Genomic DNA, 13,054 nt, shown 5'->3' with positions numbered 1-13,054 from the left:
ATTTATTTCAAATACGGATTTAAAATAATATGAGTCTGGCAGAATCCAATTTCTTCATGTTTAATTTTTTCTTGTGAATTGATATTATTTAAATATTTTGTATAGTTATTTTATTTTTTTATTTTTAAATTTTCTAAAATTTATATTTGGGTGACATGAGCAAAATTTCAATTTTGATGACGGATGAACAAAATTACACATTACACTGGGCTAGCATCTCGACTCAAGAAAAATTCGATCACAAGTATTTATGGCAAATCTTTTTGGTGCTTAAAAGTCACAAATGGGCTTTTTGGAAAGTCTAATGAACCTTTGGTGGTTGTGTTACACTGTACACATGTATTTATTTTGTTATAAGTAGCTCATCAATTTGAAAATCCAATGCTTCAAATGCTAAGATGCTTCTGTAGTTCTCGTCCCTTTAAGAATGGTCAGATAGGAGGAGAAAATGAATACCTTGAAATTGGAAGTTCTTCGCCCATCGAAACTGTAGTCAATTGAAATATCAGCTTCCCCAGCAAAAGAGGCAGTTATAAGTAGCTCATCAAGTTGAAAATCCAATGCTTCAAATGCTAAGATGCTTCTGTAGTTCTCGTCCCTTTAAGAATGGTCAGATAGGAGGAGAAAATGAATACCTTGAATTTGGAAGTTCTTCAACCCATCGAAACTGTAGTCAATTGAAATATCAGCTTACCCAGCAAAAGAGGCAGTTAAATGTTTAAATGCCGTAGTTCTTGTTCTTTGAAGAATGGCCAGATATAAAAGAAAATGAATGCCTTGCCTTTAAAAGTTTCTCACCCCTTTCAATACTGTTTTCAATTAAAAGATTTAACTTCCACCAACAACAGATCATCAGGATGCCCATAGTGTCTTGTCTAGAGAGGAAGCCTCGGTTTTCAACGGTCATGTTCCAATGAAGTTTCAATCTCTTTAGAGTATGTCCAAGTGTCTTGTCTAGAGGAAAGCCTCGATTTTCAACGGTCATGTTCCAATGAAGTCTCAATCTCTTTAGAGTGTGTAGAGTACTCGAGTGGACCCAGTTATATCTGTATAACAGAATCAAACTAAATAGCTGGTTCAAATATAATACATGTTCCCAGATTAAAATCCATGTCCTGCTACATATATAACATGAATATGGATATAGAACCATGGAAATTTTGTATAAATTATGGTGTAAGAGATATATAATATTCCAAGATGTCAGTTTGCAGGGAAAACATTAAGTTAGTGTGGTTGGATATAAGTTTGCAACAGAATTATAAATGCTAGATTGTTTATACTTAAACATTCACACTCTTATAACAATAGTCCCTTGAAAAGTTATCTTGATCCATGTAATCATTTTTAATTGACCCACAAGCTTGATCATTTTATCAGGCCAGAATTATAAGAAAATACTGCTTGAAGAAAGCTGACATATATTAACTTGACATTTGTTAAGAAACAAATGCCTAAAAATACAAATAAACTAAAAACTTCATTGTCAATTTTGTCTGTATGAGCAGACAGAACAGGCAGCATTCCTTGATATACTAAATACAATGCTCTGTATCTTCTCTTCACCTGTAATTGCAAAACTAACACTATATTGCTTGGGCTTGACGAACCAAAACACAGAGTGACCAGAGATTCAAAAAATCTCAATCTTTGATGAGCCATCAACTTGAATCTCAAAGAAAACTTATTTTTCTCCAGACTAAATAATGTAGTTGTACACAGATATCTTCCATCATTCTGGAATTTCTTATTGATAAGCATTGAAATCATTCCACGATATGGACTTTGCTCTTTTGTGATTAGGAATATGGAACCTGGGCTCCTTGGGGATGGTTGGAAGCTTTGATGATCTGTTCAATTTGTAATCACAAGAAGGTCTTAGTTTGTTTAGACATCTTGTTAACAGAAACATAAACATCTTGCTTAGTACAATAAGAAACCATACCTTTTGGGAATGAAAGGTCGGTCAAAGAAGGGCATTGGTTGAGCACGCGGAACCAACTCTTTTCTCAACCTCTTGATCTCCTCTTCTTCGGCTAACTGTTGAATTCAGTTGTCAAGTGCATGCCTCACTATGCTAATTTATAGGTTTCAGAAAAACAAGATAACAAAACGACCCAAGAATACATACCTTCTGCAATCTCTCCTGTTCTAGCCTTTCTTGCTCTATGGCTTTGAGTCTTTCTGAAATCTACTTGATTCACCACAGAAGAAGATGATTAAAGGCTGTGTACATTTAAAGGGCATTAAAAATCATAGAGAGAAAAAAATTATGCCTTACAATGTGGTCAAATTCAACACGGTCAACTGCCCTTATTTCAGTGTGAAGCTTCACATCCAATGGTTTAGTGCTTTCTTTCACAGGGGGCTTTATCAAACACTGTCATTCCAACACAGATGCAAAAGATTCAGATGATGCCCAGAGATCTTTTATCGATACAAATATACAAAATTTGGACTCCAATAAACATATAACTTTAATTCAACAGTAACCTCTGGCTCATCTGTTGTCCATGGCAACCCTTGTGCAACTGGAATTCGAAGTTTTTCCTCCTCATCGAGCATCTCCCGGAGCTTCTTCATGAACTCTCTCTCTTTCATGAGGCCTCTTTGCTGCAAGTTGTTAGAACTCATTACATCATGGAAATTTATTTCCATTTTGGATAAATCCAAAGATGGATAGGCAAATGCATTTATTTCCAGGCGGAGAGAAATCAATAACAAGATTATGAGGAAGGCTGCAGAGCATGCATTACGGGCTAAGAGCAAGAGTATGAAACATGCACACTACTAAAAATACCACTAAATTCAAACATTGCTAGAATGTTAATCTGGTTATTAGTATGTTTGTTTAAGAGATTTTGTCACGCCCCTATTAAACTAGGACACTCCAACATGCAACAATCAACCCAATTCCAGAAGATTGTTAATTTGACTGGGGGACTCAGATTACTGTAGTTCCCTTCACATTACCTTACATAATATGATTCACACTGTGAGAAGCATATTTTTAAGATTATGGTCAGGATCAATTATAGAAATTGTGTCAAAAAATTAACAGAAGGAAGAAAACAGCTGTTAGTCATAGACAGGAATTAGGATACGTCCAACTATTTACAAAAAGAAACAGATCAAAATGTGCAAAGTTAGTTCTAGGGAACCATTTACAAGGAAATCATAGAAACAATTATAAGGAAGTCAAGCAAGTTCTAACCCTAGACACGGTTGAAATGAAAGAGAAGGAAATGAACGTTCTATTCTTAATGATCTCCTCTGCTACAGTACATGCCTACATTATAAATAAATGTAAATATTCCTAAACAAGAAGTGATCAAGGAACGCTACATAAAACTACATGTGTGAGAAATGAATTACCCACAAAAACTGAACAAATTGGCTAAGTTTTGTGTTTGCATTTTACCTCCGTTTGGAGCTTGAAAGGTTGTGCAGCGGTGACCTTAAGTTGCTTCTTCCATCGCTGCATACCATTTCTCACTAGAGATCCTCGTCCACTGGAATCCAAGCTCTGGAAAGAAGCATAGTGTTACAGTTGTGAGAGGTTACATCATGTTCACATCTTCAGAAAAACTGATGTCAAGCAGTAAACTACGAGTAAATTTCAGAATGCCAAGGCTTCAGTAAATTTCAAGCACAAATCATGCAAACTCCTGTGTTTTCACACTCAGCATCTCACCACCAACAGGTTTTTTATGCTGATCTCAAGGTATATATATTACTACACCACCCCAAATCCTCTTAAATACAGAGTACGACAGGCCCCAGTGCATTAACACGGGTATGACTACACCCATGGATACTGACATGCATGCACAGACACACAAACATTGCAACGGAACAGGGGAAGAGAAGATTGCCACCATACCCCTCTGTTGCGTCTTCTTCTGCTCCCAGAACTGCACAATTAGAACAAACAAATAAACTCCTGTATTCAAATATTACAGAAAAGAACTCGCACCAACAAGTAAATAAGCTAATGGAGGGACACCACTAAAGAGAACATAAAGGAGGGAAATGGACATAATAACCTGCTTCCACTTCTTCCACCTGAACAAACACTTTGAGTATCACTGTTCACACCAGAAGGTGTATCTTCAGAAACACAGAATTTGAAATCAGCATAGCTTTCAAGACATGGAGCACTGTTTGACATCTTGACTTCACCAAAGCTTTCATTAGATGGGCTATTACTATCCAACTTCTCAGCCGAGGCCTGTCCCTGCATTCCAGGAAGTGCCCACTTCACAACCCTACTCACTCTCAACTCTTGCTTCACTTCAGTGCAATCAGTAGTAGATCTATCCAATGTCCTAGCCCTGCATCCTTCAGTCACCACAGTTTCCGAGTCAGGAAGGCACAACAGGCTTTCAAAGGCCTTTACTAAATGCTTCACTCTTCCTCCTCCCTGTTGTGGAATGGTGCCGATTGCTTCTTCAAGCAGTTCATTTCTCAGCCTCCGAGGGGCACAGGACATATTCTGGGGTTGGGGTGTTGCTGAAATAGGCAATGAACCCTTCCCACACCCATCGAAATCCTGAAGACCATCTTGATAACAATGAATTTTCTCTTGCATACTGCCATTACCGAGGCCAAAATGCCCATCTTTCTGACAATCCTCAGTCCAGTCGGTACCCACTTCACCAAATTGGGTTTCTTCATGTTTCCCTTCACTACAGTACCCATTTCTACCCTCTTCACCACGATGAACCTCCTCATGTTTCTCGTCCCCACAAAATCCATTCATGCCCTGTTCGCCACATTTTTTCTTTTCATATTTCCAAAAACCATTAATGCCCTTTTCTGCATATTTGATTTTCTCATTTCTGCTATCTTCAATGCACATGGTATCTCCATTTTTCTCAGCAAACCCATATCTTCCATCTACATTGCATCCAAATTCATGACGTTTATCATCGTTTGCAATCTCAAGATTCACATTAGAGCCTCGGGTTTTGCAGTCCTTACCTCTTCCCGTATGTTCTTCTTCTTCCGCACAATCCGAAGGTGTTAACTGCAGATTCTCCTTGCAAAACTCCTCCTGAGAAGCCCTCAATTCCTTGGAAGCAACACAAGCACATTTTCTAGATATATCTCCATCTGCTTTCCTTTCACTGCATTTGCATTCAGCGGGTTCCTTCTCGGGCCGATCATGCCTCTTTGCAACAAGGAATTTGCGGGGTTGAGCCTTGAAATTGACCGAACCCCAATCTGGGTAGTTAGCAGCACATCTCCTAGATTTACATGAATGAATCCCAGAGGCATTAGCCAACGAAGGTGTTTCTGAAATATTGGATTTCAGAGACCCACCAGAGCTTTTCACAGGCCCATTAGATGTTTTCACACTAAAATTAGGATCACGGTTCTCTCCAGCAATGGCAGCAGAAGGAGAATTGAGCCCATTGTTAATATCCTCTTCCTGAGACTTTTTCTTCCTATTGCGAGGACTCTTGAAACGAGGGCTGGGACTGCCCTTGCGCATACTCAATGGGGATTGCAGTCCCTTCATTGCAGGGGAGCCTGAGAAGCTCATTTTTTTGCTCTAAGGCTCTGCTCTGTCAATGGCTTACAAAATGAATTCTTCTATCCTAATGTATTGTATTGATTGCTGGCCTTATTGGCTCGTTAGGCTTTCAAATTGCGATGCTCTCCGCAACGGTCATTTAGTCAAATCTGTCAAAGCAAGAAAATTAAAATTAAAATAGAAATTAAAAAGCTCTGAAAGCGCCCCCCAAATATAGCGAGATGTGGGGACAATCTGGCAGGGTTTCCGAAATTTTTGCGGATTGGTGATGCCCATCACCATCAAAACTGTAATGTAATGCAATGGCCGATGATCACTAACGGCTATATGGGCGCCTCAGGACAAACTGTTGAAGCCGCGGCCATTTTAGTTTAAAATTCTGGTCGTTGGTATCGTTCCTTAAGTAAATTGTTAATTATCTTCTAAACTGTTGCTATTTTGCTAAATTGCATATTTCAGTTAATCAAAACGAGAATCGAAGGACAGCGACTAACGGCTATTTTGATCAAATTTCGAAGTTCATTTGCTAGTGGGTGTCCCGTCATTCTCTATGGTAGGCCCAAACGCTAATTGAATGGGGTAAAAATTCTCAATAACGCGCTTAATTATTGAATTTTAAGATAACCATCATGTGCTATATTGGTTTCATGTTACTTTTGTCAACCAATACTCAAAGGTGAGTCATTGATGACATCAAAATTTGGGCTTATTTCCAAAGTCACATAATTCAAAACAAGAAGTAAAGACCAATTGGAGTCCCTAATTTGGTTCAAATGACGAATAGACTTGCTCCATGTGATAATGTGGTTGATGGACTATTTCTAAGTAAGGTGTGAAGTCGCTACTCTTCAAACTTGGGTAATTAAAATAATTTTACATGGAATCTAGGGGTAGTTAAAATAATTTTACATGGATTTTAGGGAACTCTTTTAACAATCAAGTTGAAGGTTTATTAAGCAAATGATTTTAAATTCCTTCATAATAGATAATAATTTGGCATTTCCTAAACAAGACGTTGATAAATTCAACAAAATTACATATTAAGTTTATGAGAAGATTTTTAGGCGTAAATCACATTATGATACATTTGTTGACCCGTTTCGAATCAACAAGTGTGGTTCATCCTCAGGACAGGTTGAAGAATCAGATCATGGGTGCATGTTAAATATTGATGAGTTCGGTTTTTAACTCACTGGTTAAATTAAACTATTTTCTTTCTCCTTAGTTCCACTTTGGTTTTAGTCATTTTAGGGAAATTTCCCAAATATTCTTTTATTAGATGACCCCTTATATAACTAACTTAATAGGTTTAAAAAATTATCATTATAGATGGTTATTAATCTAAAATTTATTAGAAAGTTTAAGTTTACTTTAGATAGCTCTAAGTTTATATTTAATTAATAAGTTCTATTAATAAGTTATACAAACCACCAATAATAATAATAATAATAATAATAATTAATTTTGTAATATTATTATTATAGTTATAGGAATACTAAGAGTAATAAATCCATACTATTATTAATATTAATAATCCCTAGTCTATTAATAAATTGCTATTAACATATTAACATAAATATAGTTAGCATTTTACTTGATTATTAATATTAATATTCTCTAGAATTATTTTTACTATTAACATAAATATAGTTAACATTTTACTTAAATAATAAACATGACTAACATTATAGTATTAAAATAAATATTCATAAAATTATTATTTTAGACATTAATAACATTTAGAACATTAAAAAATATTATGATAATATGTATCAATACATTGAATAAATTTATCTAATAATATTATTATAATTAAATAATATTATTAAATATAATATTGGTCCAAGTCCCTATCCCTTGGTCTAGTCTGGTTGGCTAGTCAAATTTAGTCGTTTCATGGTCAAATATAGCCGTTGGTCTGATCTAATTGCCCAGTCCAATGTAATCGTTTCCAAGTCAAACTTAGCCGTTGGAAGATCTGCTCTCCCTATTTAACATGTAACCATGATCTGATTCCTCAACTTGTCATGATGATGAACCAAACTCATTGGTTCGAAACACGTCAACAAATGTATCAGGATGTGATTTACGCCGAAAAATCTTCTCATAAACTTGATATGGATCACAGGAGCCTCAATTCAACAAAATTACATATTATTATGTATTGAGGGAGAATAATCATCAAGCTAATCGAGTTGCCAATGTGGCCTCAACTCTAAAAATGGGGTTTCTTAATATTAATGACATCACAAGCTATCAAATTATCCCTTAATCCTTTAAAAAATTAATAAGTACAAGCGCATACACAAGGGTATTAATTCACCATGTGTAACATAGCAACACACCAATGTAACAAAGTAAGGCTAGTAATGTAATGAAACTTGTGTTCCTCCATCACATGCTCAAAGCTATGAAGTTCCATGAATTTGAACTCTCGCCCAACCTTAACAATTAACAAGGTGGGATTATGGATTAGTTGAGAAGAATGCAACCTTCAACGGACTAGATTCCAATGATCTAAAGAAGTTATTGCTCAGTAAGCTTTGTTGTTTATATGTAACATACCCCCTTACTTTACTTAGGTAAGAGAGTCGTTACTAGCGAATCCAGTCCCCATTGTCCAGTCATGGAAATGGGATTACGAGAGTTGCACCATTGGTTTCCTTTTTTCTCTCTTATTTCTATATATTCCCTTCTTTCCCTTCCTTACGCACGAAGAATGGCGGTCACCAACCTCACACTGTCATGCGATTGTTCATCATGGACTCGTCTAACAATAGGTAAGTAGATGGTCGAGACATATGCATCTTGCTAATTCTCGGTGCCATCTCACATCCTGACTCCCAACCTCCTAACCTCCAACCTAGTCAGGGTCGGCCCATCCTAGAGCTCGTGACTTTCCTACCTCACTCTTGACCACCTGACCTTCAACCTAGTCGGGTTAGCATATCAACTGCGCATTTGTCTGTCAGCACACTACCCGACCTCCTTACCTTCGACTAAGTCGGGGTCGACATCACTTCACTGATGCTACCATCAAAACATTGGTTTCGACCTCCGACCCCTAGGCTATTCTCCTAGTTGCGTGGACCTCATAGATAGTCCATGTCATTTTTCCTTTGACCAATCATGCGAGAGGAGAATGTGGCCACTCCAATCAAAAGCTTTCTCACTTGCAGTTTCGATCTGCAAGAGGATAAGCCTTATCTGATCCTTCCCATAAGTTCAGGGTTTCGCTCCCTTTCACCGCAATGAATGCCCTTCCCTTAACATTCTATGATGGCTCGATCAAGGGACTTTGACTTTGCACCATGCAAGGCCTTTGGTAGTGATATTTGCACTCTCCCTAGAGACTGGATCTACCACTGCGAAGGCCTCTTAGAGCTGGTCATTTCAATCACGACTTGGTCTCAAGGGCCTCTTTAGCCTCTAGTTCTACTTCAAGATATCGCCACTCCGTCAAATTCAGACAAGACGTTCCACAACGTTACCTCTTATGAGCTTGGGTGATAACTATATTAAGGGGTTCCTACCCTGCGGGCCTTCCCTGCCTTCGGGTAGGGAATTCCTCGCATAACGACATAGGCGCTCCTACATCTCTTATCTACTAGAAGCCTGACGTGAGCTTCTAGAAGGGTTCCACCTCTCCTACTACACACCAATGGTTTTAGAGTCCACACGAACTCTTTAAGCAACTCCTCGGTGTTGCTCATGGGTTGTTGGAGCATTTGGCTATTGGTAGAGGCTCGTCGTCCTCAACACCAAAATCCTTGTGGGGGGAACAGAGGCTTCTACACTAGTAATGCTAAATACCATGGAAGTAGGACCGTTGGGCATGACCGGCCCCCGGAACACTCATTGATCCTTCACATATTGCTTGCCTATTGGCACAACAACCTGTAAGCAATTCCCAATGTATTCAATAAATGACTTTGGCCAATAGAGGGTACTTCTCATAAATTGTGCATTAATAAAAAGGGTCTCAGATCCCACTTTTTTTTAACGGTTCAAGGATTGGGCTTGAAATATATCGTTGAGTTCATTAAATTTAGCTACTGCATTATTTCTGACACATATAAGCATTTTATTCAGAATAAGAGTCTACCTCTACTCTATAGCTCAGGAAATATTGTTATGGGGATCTCTTTCCACTCTATAACTTCAGATACTCTGTGATTTCCATTACTTGGGCTATCAACTTACTTACTTCTACATGTAAGCACAACACACATGTACACACACATATACATATGTTCAACATACAAATCACGAAAATATCCCATCACAGTTGCACCACAGGTATACACACAACGCAATTGCAGTCCCTATTTATCCATATCTATTACAATTGACAATGTAACATAATCCATTAATTTGCAGCCAGTAATCACAAATACTTATCTTTTAGTCTGCAGGGACTGAGTCTGGGACTATCACTCTACACACAACCATAGACAACTACAACCATTGCTACTTGTAGCTGTCACCCCTAAGCCAGATTCCAGAGTCTAGCTGGGATACTCTTGTTGTTGGGTCCACACTCAAGCTGCCAGATATCCCAAGGACTCTAGAGGACCTCCCGCATCAATCCCCACAGATGTTTATCTCTTTCTTGCCTGCATGGGGAGTCCAGAGGTGCCCAAACTCACCCCCTCATGCACATACAATGTTTCACCCCTCCTAAGGAGTCCAAAAACCACTGTATCAGTCAAGGAAATAACCAGGAACTGTGATTCGAGCTTGTCTTTGTGTCAAATTTAGGATGGTCTCTTCCCAAGATGCTATAGGGATCTAGATACCTCTTTCCTCAACCCACAACTTCCAAGGACCTAAGCTATTATAGGGTTCTAGGAACCCTATCTCAACCTACAACCTTTAGGGAACTCAAGTTGTTATAGGGCTCCAAACACTGGCACTCAACCCATAGCCTCCACTGGCACTCAACCCATAGCCTCCAGGGACATAGAATTGATCCCCTTCTCTTCTCTTCTCTTATCTTCATCGTTGCTTTCTGAGAGCTTCTAATGGAGGTTCGCTTCTCATCCTTGCCTTGGTTTGCTTTCCAAACAAAGTAAAGCGTTTACTTCCCCCCTTTCATCTCCTTTTCAAATGCTTCCTTCCTCTCAGAGCTCCTGTCTCCTCTCTTCCTCTCTGAATAATTCCCTTCCTCAGGAGTTCAAGTCCTCTTTTTTAAATTCCTCCTCCTTTTTATCTTGGTCAATGTTATTGCCCCTTCCTTTACTGTTGTGTCCTTGTTGTTGTAGACCTTCATAAATTTTGTCATCTTTTGCTTGTTGCATTTTTCTCAAGCAAACATGGGCCAGAGTACTTTTCCTCATCCCATTTAATTTTAGGAGCCAGTCCCTTTACTTCATGCACCAACCATATTTTAATGGTTGTCTTGAAGTTCAAGTTTCTTATTTTCACAAGAAACCATGTTATCACAAGCAATAATTCTCCATCCCCAGCTATGGAATCTGTGTCCCACGACTCATTCCCTTTTTTATATTATTTCAAACATTACAAAATATTTACATCCATTTTACAATGTGGCTCATACCAGAACCTTGGGTGGGGTTGTCACAGTCCCCTCCCCCTTGAGGGAACCCCGCCCTTGGTGTTCATTCACAGATGTACAATTCCAAAATTAAAATAGTATATACTGTTCATGGAGCTTTATACACATATATCTATACAATAATTACAATTATACACACTTGTTTTAATCATCAAACAAGAAAGGATAATTAGCTTTCATGGCATCAACCATTTCCCATGTGGCCTCCTCTAGCCCAAGGTACTTCCATTGCACCTTGACTTGCTCTATGACTCAATTCTGGAGCATGAGACTCCTCCGGTCCAAAATGCACATTGGTTCTGGTTGGAACTCTCCCTCTGGTTCCACATGTAGCATAGACCAATCAATCACATGATTAGAATCTTGTACATATATTTTAAGTAAAGAAACATGGAAAACATCATGAACTCTAACTGATGGAGGTAAATCCAATCTATATGCTACTAGTCCAATCCTCTCAAGATTTCAAATGGTCCACAATATTGTGGTGCCAACTTGGCACATGTCCCCATTTTTAGGGAACTTTTCTTGGGTTTAATTCTCAGGTAGACATGTTCCCCCACTTGGAACTCTTTATGCACCTTATGCTTATCTGCATAGCTTTTCTGTGTGCCACTTTCATATTTTGATTTATGATCCGAAATTTTTGTTCCATATCCTTAAGCATATCAAGTCCTACATGCACTTTGTTAACTGGGTCACTCCAGCTAATAGGAGTATTACATTTCCTGCCATACAATGCCTCAAAGGGGCTCATCCTTATGGACTCTTGGTGTCCATTATTGTATGAAAACTCCACAAGTGGAAGATATTCTTCCCATTTCTTCGGCTGATGCATCACATACATCCTTAACATGTCCTCAAGGATTCGATTAGTCCTCTCTATTTGCCCATCTGTTTGTGGATGATAGGTGGTACTAAATGCTAATTATGTTCCCAATCATGCAAACAATTCCTTCCAAAACTTGGAAGTAAAATTGGCATCTCCATCTGACACAATCTTCTTGGGAATGCCATGTAGTCTCACAATGTCCTTTATGAAAAATTGAGCTATATCATTAGCGGAATTGGTGGATTTTACTGCTACAAAATGAGCTAACTTACTAAGTTTTTCCACCACCACCATGATTGCATCATGTTGCTTAGCTATTTTTGGAAATCTTGTGATGAAATACATAGAGACTACCTCCCACTTACATTTTAGAATAGGGATAGGATGCAACAATCTTGTCGAGTGTTTGCATTCAACCTTTACCTACTAGCATTCCATGCATCTTTCTATGACATCTTCCACTTCTTTCTTTAGATTCGGCCAATGATAGTACCTTTTGATGGCTGTGAGGGTCTTCTGATACCTAGGTGGCCTTAGTAAGGCTTAAGATGGAATTCTTTTATTACTTTTAATTTCATCATTGTTAGGCACATAAATTTTGCCTTTAAACCTGACTAAGCCATCTTCAATGAGATGAGATCCTTCATCCTCACCTCCTTGCTGCAACTTTTCTTTCAATTGTTGGTAATTTTTGTCCAATTGTCTAATGATTTTGATTCTTTCTTCAAAATCTATTGTGTACCAACTTACCACTGCAAAGTGATTTACTTATATTCTCCTACTTAAGGCATCAACAACCTTATTTTCCTTTCTTTTTATGTGCTTAATATTGAAATCAAATGCGCTGAGCATACCCAACCATCTTGCTTGTCTGGAATTCAACTTCGCTTGTACAAACAAATACTTGATTCCACTATGGTTTGACTTGAGTGTGAAATTATTGGCAAGGAGTTAGTGCCTCCACATTTTCAAAGCATGCACTAAAACGACCAATTCTAAATCATGTGTCACATAATTTTCCTCATGTTTATTCAACTTTCTGGATTCATAACACACTACTTGCCCTTCCTGCATTAAGACTCCACTGAGTCCCTCTCTGCATGCA

At 38.2% G+C, this 13,054-nt stretch overlaps 1 protein-coding gene across 2 annotated transcripts; it reads right to left on the bottom strand.

Moving 5' to 3' along the window:
- Positions 1 to 1,315: 1,315 nt before the first annotated feature.
- Positions 1,316 to 5,633, bottom strand: LOC149224548 (uncharacterized). Of its 2 annotated transcripts, XM_089383574.1 has the most exons (9): positions 4,984 to 5,631; positions 4,047 to 4,899; positions 3,884 to 3,914; positions 3,422 to 3,526; positions 2,494 to 2,613; positions 2,282 to 2,380; positions 2,132 to 2,191; positions 1,946 to 2,040; positions 1,316 to 1,850 (listed from the first exon to the last, which is right to left on the bottom strand). In XM_089383574.1, exons 1-9 carry the CDS (start codon positions 5,546 to 5,548, stop codon positions 1,748 to 1,750), a joined length of 2,031 nt encoding a protein of 676 aa, XP_089239700.1. In that variant the 5' UTR covers positions 5,549 to 5,631; the 3' UTR covers positions 1,316 to 1,747. The 2 variants fall into 2 exon arrangements, with proteins under 2 accessions (XP_089239700.1, XP_089239699.1); XM_089383573.1 differs by having other exon boundaries at positions 4,047 to 5,633.
- Between the last annotated feature and the right edge of the window lie 7,421 nt (positions 5,634 to 13,054).

Source organism: Pinus tabuliformis, chromosome Q (genome assembly GCF_031772625.1).
Source record: "Pinus tabuliformis cultivar Carrire ecotype Pingquan chromosome Q, CPIR1, whole genome shotgun sequence".
Taxonomy (NCBI): Eukaryota; Viridiplantae; Streptophyta; class Pinopsida; order Pinales; family Pinaceae; genus Pinus; species Pinus tabuliformis.
Note: the sequence above shows the minus strand (reverse complement) of the source record. Positions and strands in the feature narration are given on the sequence as shown.